The sequence below is a fragment of the Eucyclogobius newberryi genome, unplaced genomic scaffold (assembly GCF_026437365.1).
Source record: "Eucyclogobius newberryi isolate DKJ021-1_F unplaced genomic scaffold, fEucNew1.0.hap1 SCAF_20, whole genome shotgun sequence".
Taxonomy (NCBI): Eukaryota; Metazoa; Chordata; class Actinopteri; order Gobiiformes; family Gobiidae; genus Eucyclogobius; species Eucyclogobius newberryi.
In genome coordinates, this window is record NW_027315835.1 from 7,645,479 (window position 1) to 7,662,274 (window position 16,796).

The 16,796-nt window shown below is 38.6% G+C and overlaps 1 protein-coding gene across 1 annotated transcript in view; it reads left to right on the top strand.

Moving 5' to 3' along the window:
- Positions 1-844: 844 nt before the first annotated feature.
- Positions 845-16,796, top strand: part of LOC140369005 (proteasome activator complex subunit 4B-like) — a 124,254-nt gene continuing 108,302 nt past the window's right edge. Inside the window, exons 1-8 of the mRNA XM_072456203.1 lie at positions 845-1,011; positions 4,479-4,619; positions 9,938-10,054; positions 11,107-11,151; positions 12,324-12,473; positions 15,211-15,274; positions 16,461-16,535; positions 16,621-16,743. Coding sequence (XP_072312304.1) covers positions 878-1,011; positions 4,479-4,619; positions 9,938-10,054; positions 11,107-11,151; positions 12,324-12,473; positions 15,211-15,274; positions 16,461-16,535; positions 16,621-16,743 — 849 coding nt within the window. The 5' untranslated portion in view covers positions 845-877. The remainder of the gene's footprint in view (positions 1,012-4,478; positions 4,620-9,937; positions 10,055-11,106; positions 11,152-12,323; positions 12,474-15,210; positions 15,275-16,460; positions 16,536-16,620; positions 16,744-16,796) is intronic.

Here is a 16,796-nt window from a genome sequence, read left to right on the forward strand (position 1 = left end):
ACAAAGTAATACTAAATAAACATGAAAACCTGCAGTCACGTGCACTTTAAAGCCTATATGACAGGTCAGACTACACATTTCTCTAAAACGTAGTGAACACAATTATATTTCAGCTTTTACTTGACATTTTGCCCATTCGTCGACAGTTTGACCGTTTTCGTAAAGTTTATAATGTTACTTCCTGGTTGGACATGAGCAGCAGTTGTGACATAGGCAGAGGTGATGCCGCAACTGTTACCTAGCAACCATACTATGTAAACAAGAGCCAAAATCCATAGAAGTAACACTATAGTTATGATTTGACAAACTAATACCATATAATACCTTCATTTTGCTTGACTTTGCTACGGAACAGCCGGAACTAGCAACAACAAAATTAAACTCGACGTTATCATTGGAATTCTCACTGACTGCGCTGTATTAATTATTAACGAATGAATTAAAAAGTGTCATTTGTTACAGGTGTTGAAAGTACAATATATCGATTACAAAGGTCAAGCCTGGGTCAAACCGACACCACGACCAGGAAGTGACGCAGTGACATTGGCACGGCAGGTCACCGGTGAGCGCGCGCGCGCGCGGCGAGGGAGGGGGGGATTAGCGGCTTGCGTGGCTCAATTAGCGTGACATACTTTCCCTCAATGACCGCCCGCCTTCCGCCTCGGACGCACCGGATTACGCGCCGGAGCGTCCAAGAACAATTCCACGCCGTTTGGAACATTTCCCTCACGCTCGAATGCGCGCGGTCAGCTGGAAGGCCGAGTTGGAAATTTGGCGGGAGATGACAACGGCGACAGCGAGGGCGGCGGCGGAGAACCAGGGCGCGATCGGAGGGTCAGGAGGGTTCGTCCCACAGAAGGAGATCGTCTACAATGGCATGCTGCCTTACGCTGACCGGCTGGACCCCGAGGCCGATGAGTTGCTGGCGGGAATCAAAGCCAACCTGTCCCGGGCCGTGCTGGTCCGGGAGCTGTGGCCCGGGACCGCCTTCTGGTGCCGGAAGCTCTTCTCGTGAGTGCCAACAACACATTTGTCAATCAATAAGACTGACGGGCCTGCTCTTGACAAGGCTTTTTTTATTTATTGAAACGTAGAAACGGACGAGAGTAATTTTTTACATTTTTTTACATACACATTAATTACACACTCATTACACGTTCATTACCACATTCATTACACATTAATTACACACTCATTACACATTCATTACACATTAATTACAGACTCATTACACATTCATTACACATTAATTACACATTCATTACACGTTCATTACCACATTCATTACACATTAATTACACACTCATTACACGTTCATCACACATTAATTACACACTCATTACATGTTCATTACACATTAATTACACACTCATTACACGTTCATTACCACATTCATTACACATTAATTACACACTCATTACACATTAATTACACATTCATCACACATTTATCACACGTTCATTACATTCATTACCACTTTCATTACACGTTCATTACCACATTTATTACGCATTAATTACACGTTCATTACACATTCATTACACGTTCATCACACGTTCATTACACGTTCATTACCACATTCATTACCACGTTCATTACACGTTCATTACACATTCATTACCACATTACACATTCAGTACACGTTCATTACACACTCATTACACATTCATTACACATTCATTAACCATTTATTACACGTTCATTACACATTCATTACACATTCATTACACGTTCATCACACGTTCATCACAAGTTCATTACACGTTCATTACCACATTCATTACCACGTTCATTACACGTTCATTACACATTCATTACCATATTACACATTCATTACACGTTCATTACACACTCATTACACATTCATTACACATTCATTAACCATTTATTACACGTTCATTACTTGTTCATTACACATTCATTATACATTCATTACACATTCATTACACGTTCATTACACGTTCATTACACGTTCATTACCACATTCATTACACATTAATTACACACTCATTACACGTTCATCACACATTAATTACACACTCATTACATGTTCATTACACATTAATTACACACTCATTACACGTTCATTACCACATTCATTACACATTAATTACACACTCATTACACATTAATTACACATTCATCACACATTTATCACACGTTCATTACATTCATTACCACTTTCATTACACGTTCATTACCACATTTATTACACATTAATTACACGTTCATTACACATTCATTACACGTTCATCACACGTTCATTACACGTTCATTACCACATTCATTACCACGTTCATTACACGTTCATTACACATTCATTACCACATTCATTACCACGTTCATTACACGTTCATTACACATTCATTACCACATTACACATTCATTACACGTTCATTACACACTCATTACACATTCATTACACATTCATTAACCATTTATTACACGTTCATTACACATTCATTACACATTCATTACACGTTCATCACACGTTCATTACACATTCATTACACATTCATTACACGTTCATCACACGTTCATTACACGTTCATTACACGTTCATTACACGTTCATCACACGTTCATTACACGTTCATTACCACATTCATTACCACGTTCATTACACGTTCATTACACATTCATTACCACATTACACATTCATTACACGTTCATTACACACTCATTACACATTCATTACACATTCATTAACCATTTATTACACGTTCATTACACATTCATTAAACATTCATTACACATTCATTACACGTTCATTACACGTTCATTACACGTTCATTACCACATTCATTACACATTAATTACACACTCATTACATGTTCATCACACATTAATTACACACTCATTACATGTTCATTACACATTAATTACACACTCATTACACGTTCATTACCACATTCATTACACATTAATTACACACTCATTACACATTAATTACACATTCATCACACATTTATCACACGTTCATTACATTCATTACCACTTTCATTACACGTTCATTACCACATTTATTACACATTAATTACACGTTCATTACACATTCATTACACGTTCATCACACGTTCATTACACGTTCATTACCACATTCATTACCACGTTCATTACACGTTCATTACACGTTCATTACACATTCATTACCACATTACACATTCATTACACGTTCATTACACACTCATTACACATTCATTACACATTCATTAACCATTTATTACACGTTCATTACACATTCATTACACATTCATTACACGTTCATCACACGTTCATTACACGTTCATTACCACATTCATTACCACGTTCATTACACATTCATTACCACATTACACATTCATTACACGTTCATTACACACTCATTACACATTCATTAACCGTTCATTACACATTCATTATACGTTCATTACACGTTCATTACACGTTCATTACACGTTCATTACACGTTCATTACACGTTCATCACACGTTCATTACACGTTCATTACACGTTCATTACCACATTCATTACCACGTTCATTACACGTTCATTACACATTCATTACCACATTACACATTCATTACACGTTCATTACACACTCATTACACATTCATTACACATTCATTAACCATTTATTACACGTTCATTACACGTTCATTACACATTCATTACACATTCATTTCACGTTCATCACACGTTCATTACACGTTTATTACACATTCATTAACCGTTCATTACCACATTCATTACCACGTTCATTACACATTCATTACACGTTCATCACACGTTCATTACACATTCATTACACGTTCATTACACGTTCATTACACATTCATTACACGTTCATTACACATTCATTACACGTTCATTAGAGAACTGACTGACAATATGCATGTATGTGGCCTCAAGTATGCGTTTACTTAAATTATTTCAAAATAACATGAACCGCCACTGTTGAACGCAGTAACCCAAGTACATTTTCTTGCTTTTAAATAAATAAAATATACAGTACTGTTCCTATTCCTCTGTCTAGTCGGCGTTATACTGTATGTGGGTTTGTCCCGAGCTCCTTCTGACACAAAACAACACAGAAAAAGCTTTAGACGGATGAGTTTAATTGGATGTAAAAGGGAAATGCTTAGTAATGTAAAGTCCTCTGTAGCTGACGTCACTTCCTCGACCTAAGCAAAAGTGTGTCATGGCCCAGCACTTGGTCGCACAGAGTTTTTCTACAAGAGTGTTTTTGTATAAGTTATCTGTGTTTTATTATTATTTTTTGTGCCTAATCTGTGTTGCAACCTTGGAATTTCCCCATTGTGAGACAATTAAAGGCTTATCTCATCTTATCGTATTACTTTTGGTAGTAACAGTTAAGTGCCATGTTTCGATGATCGTTGAGTTCTGGTGAATTACTGCCTCCCCAAAGCAACATACAGTCATTCTAGTACATGCAGTATAAATACATGCAGTATAAGTATGTCTGTGTCTTCCTCACAGGTTTCTAAAGCTGTACGGCCGGCGCTTCAGCAAAGACGACCATATCCTCTTTGTGAAATTACTGTACGAGTTGGTGACGCTTCCGAACCTGGAGCCGTACATGATGCAAACCTACGCTCGCCTCCTCATCCAGCTCCTCAAGTACGTTCACTTCACTCTTCAAATATCCTTTCAGTATAATACAGTCCCGTTACTAACCAGCAGAAGGCGCAGACACCAATCTTGACGTTAGAAATGAGTTTATTGCTAGATTTGCGACATTGCTAGATCTTAATTCCAGGTATAAAAAGTGTTAAAAAGCCTGAATAACAATGTGAAAACTCTGAATATACAGTGTTGTTTTTTGTGATCGTTGCCCCTTGAGGAATACCCGGGATTCTGCCTAAAGGTACTTGAAAGTTCCCGTCGGCTTTGGAGGTTACAGAAAAAGCAGGACTGCGCGTCTGCTTTACCTCCTCAGACCACGACGTTTGGCTGCACTAAATCGCTGCAGGAAAAAAAGTTGTTATAGTTTATTTTAAAGGCTAAATAACACTCCTGGATTTCAAACCTGCTGCAGTTCTTAGACTATTACGGCTGTACGTTTGTGTATTGTGCGTTGACTTGGGCTGCAGTTAAAAAGCTCAAAAGCACAAATGAAAATGGTGTGAAATCCCAGAGAGAGAGAAGTAGTTTAGAGAATAGTAGAAGTTTGTGCTCTGTTTTGTAACGAGATCGTGCATGTTCACAAAGTGGATTGTTCACTTGGAGATCTGCCACTTAATCACGGCCGCGTTCTCGTGTCAAACCTGTTAATGTCTTCTCAAACCTGTGAAGGAACGAACAAAGAACACTCTGCGGGGTTGCAACGCTTAATTTTTGACAAGGAGAATGTTAAAATAATGTTTTCCATATTTTCCGGACTATAAGTTGCACCTATTTTCCTGATTTTGGCCGGCGACTTATACTTATATTTATACTTATATATTTATACTCCAGAGCGACTTATATGTGATATTATCTGTTATTTTCACACTTGTAACCACATTTCATACTCCAGTGCAACTTATATATGTTTTTTTCTTCTCTATTATGCATGTTTTGGCTGGTGCGACGTATACTCCGGTGCGACTTATAGTCCAGAAAATACGGTAGTTGCAGCAGTGTCGTAAAGGCTGCAGTAAATGTGTATGTGATGAGTGTGGGCGTGGCTTATGCAGTGGGGAGACGAGAGGTGTGCAGAAATTTTGAAATATCCATGTACCGCGATGCTAAATTTGGTGATACGGTATCGATATCGTGGGCCGCTGTGTCGATATATTGCCATCGAGTCACTTTTGGTTTGATTTCCAGAATTATTTTGTGGCCTCGCTACAATTTTGTGGCTTGTTTAACGAATGTTTACGCAGAATATTTGAATTTTTTATAATTTTTTTAATGTTTTGATGGTTAAAATTGGTGTATTTCGTCTTCTTTTTTTCCAATTTTATAAAAAAAATAGACAATACAAAACACAAATAGAACAAAACACAAAACGACCAGAGAGTATAAATTGGTGTATTTCATTATGCGTTTGTGCAGGTCGTGGTTTGACAAAGAAAAACGTTGTTAAAATGTATCGGGTTCTTTTAAAAAATTTGTTATTTATCATAGAATATCATGAGCAATACATCGATTATCGCATGTATTGCAAAATGGCGACATTATCGTATCGTGAGCCGTGTACCGAGTCGTGAGAGACGCTGTGATTCTCAGCCCTGGTAACTACAGTCATCTTGTGTTTAGAAATGATGGAAATGTGACCAATGCAATGTATCTAAAAATTCAAAATGTAATGAATGAAGGGTTTCTTTATATTTCTCTTCTTTAAATTTGGTTTTGTGCTCAATGTAATCCGTGCTCCTAACTTTAGACACTTAGTAGCGCATGTGTTACTAGGGATGCCACGATATCACATTTTAGTGTCACCATTTAACGATTATTCAAGCTTATTGAGACCAAACAACGGTGAAATCTTTAATTTTCTGTCATTTCCATCGTCTGACACGTCACTGTTCCCCAAGTTTCATGAAATGTAACTTTCTGAAAAACGAAATAAAGTTAAATTTGACAAAAACAGCCAGATAACATAAAGTTCTTTACATTTATGTCTATTTTTTGTGATGTATATTGAACAAAAAATACTTAATTTAGCTTCTAAAACTGTCACGATTGTTATTTTTCGATTGTTACGATTATATTGTGACCTGAATAACCACGATTATCGATTAACCTCATGATCGTGACACCCCTCGGTTAGAAATGATCAAAATGTGACTAATCCGATGTTTAGAATGGCATTGTTTTCACCGTAACACCATCTACAAAGTCAAAATGTAATGAATTCAGTTTCTTTAAATCAGTTTTTTTGTACATTTTCGCTCCCAACTGTCGAAATTCAAGCACTACCAAATAAAAAAGTACATTTCGAGCCCTGAAATATCACATCTCGCGGCTGTGTGAATAATCCCTCTCTCCTCTGAAGGAACCACACCCGAAACACTGCATTAAATACTCTTAAATACTTTTTTCTGTACCAAAATACTCCAAACCAGCGCCTCCAAACACCAGAACAATATGACTTCAGCGTCTTCTTCCTGTCGTGAATCTCTGCGAAGGACACGGTTAGTAAATGAGTCATAAAGCAGTGCGTCGTCACCGCGGAATACTCCAAACAAAGCGACTGAAAACAGCGGCGCGTTTATTGCCTTTTAAGCTCGCCGGGCCCCGTTCCGCGGGCCCCGGCGCCGGCGTTTTGATCCCATCTGCCACTCGCGACGGCGGCTGGAGAACACTCAGCCAGACGCAAAGCCCATTTGTCTTCACTTGTTACCGCGACTCCCACATCCATCAGAAAACAACGTCTTATCGCGCGAGTCATTTGTAGCCGCGCTTCCGTTTAAATTAAAATGGAAGGATCGCGGCTGAAGCTTGTATTAACTCTCCAACGCGGCGGAGATGGATCTGATACTCCGGTCTGAGTCGTCCTTTTTTATAAAATACCTTCTCCACCATTTGCCGGGTTGTTTTGCAGTGTCGTCGTTTTTTTTTTTTCAAACGTCCCGGCTGAAAATAAATGTTGCTTGTGTTTGGACGGACGTGAGAGGAGCAGACGAGAGGAATGTGAAGTCGGAGGGGAAAGTGTGCCGTCATAGTTTCCAGTTTTTAAGGCACAAAATTGTGTGCGGAGTTCAAACAAAACAAGGTGAGCGCGGGATAGGGGCAGCTCGGTGCATGATTCATCGCTTTTTAAAGGTCACGTTGACTCCTCGGCCCGCCACATCAGCCCAACGCGCCGCAGGCACCTGTCGTGTTTTTACTTGTTTTATTAGAGTGTAACAAGGGTCAGGCTTTTGTCCAGAGTTTCAGTGGTGTAAACGCAACGGACTGTGAGAAGTGTCTGGTATGTTAGCGTAACATATGAACAGTTATTCAGATAACTATAGCATAAAGAACATGCTAACAAGTTTAGCAAAGCATCAGTTTTGGTATTTATTTGCCAAAACAGATAAGTGCCATTAAAAAACATCCCTTCTTTATTCACCCAGATATAGTTTCACAGATAAGTCGCTCCGGAGTATAAGTCGCACCCCGACCAAACTATGAAAAAAGGTGTGACTTATGGTCCGGAAAATATGGTAATTGATTTATTTCTGGTCTTATAAAAACGGATAAACACTATGAGTCGAGCTAATCTTACATTGTGTTTACCTCGTGTCAGAAAACTCACATTTACCCTGCTCACCCGCCCGCCCTCTCACCCGCTCGCTCACCCGCCTGCTCGCCCTGTCGCCCACTCGCCCGCCCACTCACCCTGTCGCCCGCTCGCCCGCCCGCCCGTCGTGTCTGGTGTTTCTAACCCTGCGGTCCACACCTGCAAATGAATCATGTCTTAGCTGCCAGTCTGGTCGTGCCTCGTCGCCCCGGCATGAGACGGCGCTCTGTTCGTGGACAGGTCTTTGGGCCGCGGGCCGCGCCTGTCATCGTGGGCTAACTCCCTCTGACATTTCCATATGCACGAGTTTCTTTTCAATCTGAACACGAGCTCTCCATTAACGCTGGGCTCGCTCAGAAAGGAGGAATATTATGCAACTGTGATTTATATTCAGACGTGAACGGGCAATAGTGACACAAGTGAATACCTCTATATTGTTTGCATTAACTTGATAACGACAATATGTATCTTTTTTTAAAACTACTTATTCATTTTTTAAACATAAAATGTATACAAAGAAAAAAACTAAATAACAATGAAAAATACAATTCATTAACTTTTTTAAAACATAAAACAAACTAGAACAAACATAAACAAACATATACAAAGAAAAAATATAACAATAGAAAATTCAATTATTATTTTTTTTAAACATAAAACAATTATAAAAACCAAACAAACATATACAAAGAAAAAAACGAAATAACAATGAAAAATACAATTTATTTACTTTTTTAAACATAAAACACATAAATAATAAAATAAAACAAAAATATACAAAGATAAAAAATAACAAATAATATTTATGTATTTTTTAAAGATAAAAAACTAGAAAAAACATAAAACAAACATATACAAAGAAGAAAAAAACAATATTTAGACAATATTTTACCGACGCATCAGGAATGTGCTGAAAGGTGTCAGTTAATGTCTTAGTTGAGGTTTAAGTCGTGCACAAAACCATTAAATTAACCACAACAGGTCAGAAATATAACTTTATACACTTTTTAAGGGCATTTTAATAGTTTTAACGATAAACGATAGAGGTGGATCCCCAAGTACAAGACAAGATATTGACATAGTTTATTGTAAATACATTTTGCGGTTCAGTTTACAGTTTTAGCCTCACAATTAGCATTTAGTTTCTGTCATTGTGTCATTGTAGCGCTTCTCAAGACTTTCACATTCGCACAAACTTGTTGTCATTTTTTTCCACGAAATCTTCCGGCACAAAGACTCGCCCCATTTCCAACAGACCAAATACTCGATAGGGCAATGTAACTGTAATGATGCTACACTGTGGAGTATTTCTGATAAACTATAACCTCTCCATGGAGACAAACGGCTGGTGAATCCTCCACCAGAAAAAAAGGAACTTGCACCTTTTAAACTAGAACAATCACAATCACTTTAGGATTTACTAATTGCCTCCATCAAATAATCATTTCAGTTCAATATTGTTCAAATTGTTCCACGATGAAGCTCGTTAGAAGTCAAAGGCGCCGCAATAAAAACACAAGACATTTTCTAAAACCTTCTTTGTCATTTTTACCAGCGACTGCAGCTTCCACATTACACTTTGATTTTTTTAATTCACCCGTTTTTAAACATTATCAGACTTCCCCCTGAGCCATAGCAACGCTCATTAAGTGGATGGACGGTTGATAATCAACGCTCTCCCTTCCCTTCGTCTCTCTCGCTCTCTCTCTCTCTGCCTCTAAAACAGGAAGAAGGAGCTGCTGTCCCGGGATGACCTGCAGTTGCCATGGAGACCGCTGTACCACCTTTACGAGCGGGTGGTCTACTCCAAAACGGAGCACCTCGGCCTCATCTGGTTCCCAAAGTAAGACGTTTAATTTGCAATTTTGCGTACTGATCGATGCTAACACTAGCGTCAAAACAACGCTAGTGTTACCGCTAGTTACCGTATTTTCCGGACTATAAGTTGCACTGGAGTATAAGTCGCACCAGCCATAAAATGCATAATAGAGAAGAAAAAAACATATATAAGTCGCACTGGAGTATGAAATGCGGTTGCAAGTGTGAAAATAACAAATAATATCAGATGTAAGTCGCTCCGGAGTATAAGTATAATAAGTATAAATGTAAGTATAAGTGGCACCCCGGCCAAAACTATGAGAAAAGGTGCAACTTATAGTCCGGAAAATACGGTATGTCAAATCAAGTAGAAGGAAATATGAAAGAAACCTCCAACGATTATTTTACCCATTTTATATAAGTAAAATGTGTTTAAAATCGATCCGCAAAGCCCCAGTAGCACCTTGAAGCGCCCCCTACAGGTGGGACGATTCATTAATTCAACTAAAATGCAAGTTAGGTTTCAAATGTTGCTAAAAATTATTTATTTTTTTTTAATCCCAGAATAGCTCATTTTTTAGGTTTATAATTCCACTTCCTGTTTGTAATTGATGACATCACACTAGGAAATTACTCAGCAAACACTGAAAAAGTATCAAAGTATTTTTTTATTTGACAAATGTGAGCAACTTTATTTAGTTGAATTCATATTTAGAATGTGAAAAAAGTAGTTTATTTTGTCTAATTTACACCTAAACTTTGTCTAGAATGAGTGGCCCTGTTGTGATGTCACTTCCTGTCATCTCCCACAGCCTTTTCAACGTTTTCTCCACAAACACCTACCCGATTGGTGTAAAACTATAATGTTTACGTGCAACAGGTACAAACACACCAGATAAAGTCGAAACTAGAACATCGTACAAACCTGCCACGCCCTCTTTAAAATACACCTCAGAAATGCACACATAATCTTCACTTCCTGATTGTGTTTACACATGTCGCGCAATCTTTCCCGTTTGAAAATAACTTGTCATTTGTCAAAAGCCTGTCTTTATTAAACTTCTGCTCGCTTTGCAGCTCGGTGGACCACATTTTGAAGGCGTTGGTGAAAAGCTGCCGCCTGTAAGTCTGTGATCGTGTCATTAGCGCTCCGGAGATACAGTCGTCTCTTTGACTTTCATCTGCTCTTTCCTCTGCTGCCTTTGCCTCGCCTCACTCTCTCCTCCATTTTATCTCACTTCTACTTGCTCTTCTCTTCTTTACCCTCTTCTCTTTTCCATCTACGTCTCCTTTCCTTCTTTCTCTCTTCCATATCCTCACCTCTGTCATGTGCTCTCTCTGCTCTGTCTACCCTTTCCTTTCTTCCCCTTCTGTTTGTCTCACTCTCTCTCTCTCTCTCTCTCTCTCTCTCTCTCTCTCTCTCTCTCCCCTGCCCCACCTTCTTATCTTTTCTTTCTCTCTTTCTAACTCCTTTATCTCACCTCTCATTTTACTCCCTCTTTGTCTTTCTCGCTCTCTTTTCTCCCCTCTCTCCACTCGTTCTCTTCTTTTCTTCTCCCTCCCACCCCTCCCTATCTCCCCTCTCTCTCCCCTTTCCTCTCTCTCTCTCGCTCTCTCCATTCCCCCTCGCTTCTCTCTCCCTCACTTCTCTCTCCCTTTTCTTTTTCTCTATTCCCCCTCGCTTCTCTCCCTCCATTCTCCCTCACTTCTCTCTCCCTCTTTTCCCCTCTCTATTTCCCCTCTTCTCTTCTCCATTCTCCCTCACTTCTCTGTCTCTCTCCATCTCCTCTCACTGCTCTCTCCCTCGCTTCTCTTTCTCCCACTTTTTCACTTTCTCCGTCCTCCCTCACTTCTCTCTCCCTCACTTCTCTCTTTACATTTATTTTTCTCCACTCACCCTCGCTTCTCTCTCCCTCTTTTCCCTCTCTATTTCCCCTCGCTCCTCTCTCTCTCCATTCTCCCTCACTTCTCTTTCTCTCTCCATCTCCCCACACTGCTCTCTCCCTCGCTTCTCTTTCTCGGTCCTCCCTCCCCTTTCTCTCCCTCTTTTCTCTCCTTTTCCCCTCGCTTTTCTCCCTCCATTCTCCCTAACTTCTCTTTCACTCTCCATCTCCCCTCACTTCTCCCTCCCTCTTTTCTCTCTCTATTTCCCCTCTTCTCCTCTCCATTCTCCCTCACTTCTCTTTCTCTCTCCCTCTCCCCACACTGCTCTCTCCCTCACTTATCTCTCTCCCTTCTCTCACTCTCTCCCCTTCTCCCCTCTTTTCCCTCCCCTCTTCCCTCCCTCTGTCCAGGTACTTCCCGGCCTCCTCCACTCAGGAGATGCTGGACGAGTGGCGCCCCCTGCTGTGCGTGTTCGACGTGGTCATGCAGAAGGCCGTAAGCAACATGGAGCTGTTCCTGCCCACGATCACGCCCGTGGAGGAACACGCCCGGGGCTTCCAGTGAGTTCAGACACACGGATACGTCATTTTACTTTGACAAAGAGGCCGAAACCTTTTGTGCTTTTGCTGCGTCACATTCGAGTTGAGAGATGCAGGACGATCTTATGACCCGGTGTCAGTTGTTGGTCGTCGTTAGAGATGTTTTTGATGCTGATTGGCCGTCACGCTTCTATCCGCTCTGTGGGTTTGATTTCGGCTCAGGCGGTTTGCTGAATGTCCTTTCCCTTCCCCGCCCCATTTTACACTACACTGTCCTGACTAGTAAGTCAAAAAAAAAAAGTGTGAAAAATAAATATATTAATAATAAAATAAAGGTGCTATGTAAACCTAAGCATTTATTATTATCATTATTATTATTGTGGTTGTTGTTGTTGATAATATGACAGAATATCAGGATCAAATTGCATTCAAATTAATTAAATAAATAAATAATAATCACAATATAATATACAGACGGTATGTAAATAACGCATATATTATGATTATTATTTGAGAATATAAGGACCTTTTTGCATTCAAATTAATGATGTAATCAATAATTATTTTGTATTATCAGTAATAATTATATAATAAAAGCACTATGTAAATTAAGCGCATACTATTATTATTATTATTAATAGTATTATTATCATCATTATTATTATTTGTATTATTATTTTTGATTATTATGGATATTAGGAACTTGTTGCGTTCATCTTAAAAAAATCACAATACAAACAGTTAAAAGCACAAATAATCATCATAAAATCCATTCAAAAGAGAAAGTTGACCTAATCTGAGATGGACGTCGAGCAGATTGTAATTAAACATGTGTAATATACATATATTTATATTTGTCTGTTTAACGTGGACACTACAGACAATCGAGCCGTATATTACACTTCAGCGGTTTCTGTCTTGTTTTGTCTGTGTCGGCCTGTAACCGGGGGGGGGGGGGGGGGGGGATCGTGATCGTATTTCTCTCTCTTGGAAACGCTCTTGTCGCATTGTGGTTTGGGTCGCGGCGTCTTCCAGCCGTTCTTCACTCTATTTGCTCTTCTGAAAACCCATTTGTCTGGGGCCCGCTGTTGGAATCATCAGCAATTTCTCTCAAGTTTCCACAATACATGATCTTTACGCTGCCTTTTTCCATTTCACCTTTTTCTTTTCCTCCAAAACCTACAGCGAAGAGCTCCAGAGCGACTTTGTTGTTGGGATTGAATATTTGATGTGGGGGAATTGTCTTGCTCGAGGCTTGTGGCAGTGACAGTTACAGCCGCAATCAATTTCAATAGTGGCGTTTTGCATTAAGTAACGTGAATTCCTCGGCGAACGACTAAATATTTCGTCTCATTTAGTATAAAAACTCGCCGAAGCTGTAGTTTAGACCTGTGCAAAGTGTTCTGAAATGCAGTTTTATGTTAATGCGCCCGGACGTGTTTAAAGGTGCACTGTGTCACTTTTCTACTGTCCACATAGTGCAACTTTAAAATGTTAACCATGACGTGACTCCTAGTATTAGCGCGCACCTTTCAAGTCTAATCATAAAATTGCAATTGGATATTTGTCTAAAATGTGTTAGCCCTGATTTAAAAAACAAAAAAAACAATCTGCACAAAATCGGCAGAAATCTGCAAAAAATCTGCAAAAAATCTGCAAAAATAGGACTTGTTGTGAAGAATAGAAGAAAGTGAGCGTATTTTAAATCTAATCATAAAATCGCAATTGGTTATTCGTCTAAAATTTGTCAGCCCTGATGTAAAAAAAATAAAAAATAATTCTGTGCAAAATCAGCAAAGAATCTGCAAAAAAAACTGCAAAAAAAAACTGCAAAAATAGTGCTTGTTGTGAAGAAAAAGAGTAGCCAAAAGAAATAAAGAAAAATTAAGTAAAACTGTACTTTATATGCAAATGTAATTGTAATGTAATTCTACCTTTGTGAGCTCAATAACATCACGTTTCATTGTGATACGAGCTTTAAATGAATGTTACTTTTAAATGTGAAGTGTCAAAGTTTGAAAGAACAAAAAAATGGTCAAACTTTCCAATTGGGCAAATTTGATCGACTTTGGACGAGGGATGTGGCGATTATTCGTTTAATCGATAATCGTGATTATTCAGGTCACAACATAATCGTAAGAACCAAAAAATACTGATCGTGTCAATTTTAAAAGCTTTTTTTTTTATCAATCCGACATCCAAAAAATAGACCTAAATGTAAAGAACTTTTTATCTGTCTGTTTTTGTCATATTTAACTTTATTTTGTCTTTCATAAAGTTACATTTCATAAAGTCGGTCACAAACTTAAGGAATAATAACGTGTCAGTCGATGGAAATGAAAGAAATGACTGTTTGTCTCAATAATCGTTAAATCGTTTAATGTTTTTTCCCACAATAATCGAAACGCTAACATTTTATATTGTGACTTCTTTACTTTAGACCAAATGTTAGTTTTGGAGTTTGAGGGCCTTATTTTTATTTAGAAGTCATATTTTAGTTTTTTTGTTCTTTTCATTTTGTCATTTTTCTCTGGCCGTGTTCTGTTTCCTGTTTTTCTCGTTAAATGTTTTTAAATTTTGAAAAATAATCTGTGTTTCTGTGTCTTCTCATATGTTTCAATAATGAAGAAAAACATTTTGACTGACTTAAACCAAAATTAACTTTCGTAACTTAAAACTTCAGTCGCTAACAGCTTGTCGTTTTTGGATTTTCCACAATTTCTAAATGTTTTTTCTTCCATTTTTCTTCTGATTTCAGATTGTGGTTTGATGAATTGATGTCTCTGTGGGTGGCGGTGCAAAATCAGCCGAGTTGGGAAGGCGTAAGTGACTAAACTTTCAAATTATTACAATTTTAAGATTATTGCGAGAAGATTTGACAGTTATTCATGAAGATTTCACACTCCCGGAACATAAAATCTGTCTTTTCCACAAATTCCGCTTTTCGCCGCATCGTCCTTCACAAAGAATCTGTTCACGATTCCGTTCAATAACCCGACAACTCCGCACATCAGATAACGATGGGATTTGTGTGCAAACGTAGCCACCGAAACGTCGCTTTTCCGTTTTTGCTTCAAACTGTTTTTGGCCCGACGCGTTTTCCGACATTTCCTGGCGACAGAGACGTTGGAAAGTGGTTAATGTTATTGGCCGTGTCCAATTCGTGTCCAGATAAGAAATTCCATTTAGTGTGTCCTCTCCACTTTGTCCCAGAAGGGAAAGTTCATTCCTCTTTTCTTTAAAATACTCTTTTGTCTTGTAAGTGGGTCGTGGCAGTTCTGGATGTTTGTGGTCAGTGTTGGGACTTTAAAAACACCACATGGGATTAAAACGGCTTCATGATTGATGCACTTTTTATTATTCATCACTGATTAAAGTGAATATGTCGTCACCACTAAAGAGATGTCTTCTATTTCTCATAAATACTGCAGTTTGAAGCCAAAATTGTGCTCTTTTTGAGATCTTGAATGTTCATCTCGTCTTCTTATTTTCATGTAATTATCGTTTGATTTTAGGAAAGAATAACTGCACTGAATACTCTAGCGCTATATATATATATATATATTCAGTTACTTCCCAACACTATATGTGTTGTAGTTGTAGTAGTAGTAGTAGACCCGGGAATTACTGTAGTTTTTAAAGTCAGGTAGTTATTGTAGCAGGAGTTCTATAATGTGTCTATTTGTCTATAGTTGTGTCCTGTCAAATAAATGAAATGAATGAAATGAATGAAATGAATGAAATGAATGAAATTAACAGATTAAATAAAATAAATAAATCAAATAAATCAATAAATCAAATAAGAAATCTATTTTTACTGCACTTATAGTTACAAGAAACACTTTTTGTAGCTGTATTAATTGATTTCAGATTCCTGTTGAACTGTATGCAACATGTTCTGGACTTTTTGTCTGCAATATTTTGTTTAAATTATATTTCCCATCATTCTGAAACATATAGACCTCAGCGCACAAAAAGACATTGCAGTAAAAATATTTTGTCTTGCAGCATCTCGTGAACCTGTTCGCTCGCCTGGCAAACGACAACATCGGGTACGTGGACTGGACGCCGTACATCCCCACAGTGAGTCAACTACTACCGTGTTTGTTTGTTTTTTTGGGTCTGGTTTAGTTGAGTTTAATTGATGACGTCGTATGTATGTATTTAGATTTTCACCAGGATCCTTCGCAGTCTGAATCTGCCCGTGGGCGTCAGTCGAATGGTGGCGCCTCGATATCTCACCAACTCGTACGACCCCGGGCACTTGGTGCTGTGGATCACGGCTCTACTGGTTCGTCCCTTAAACTGACTATGACGAGCTTTTCACGTTTTTTATGATTGTGA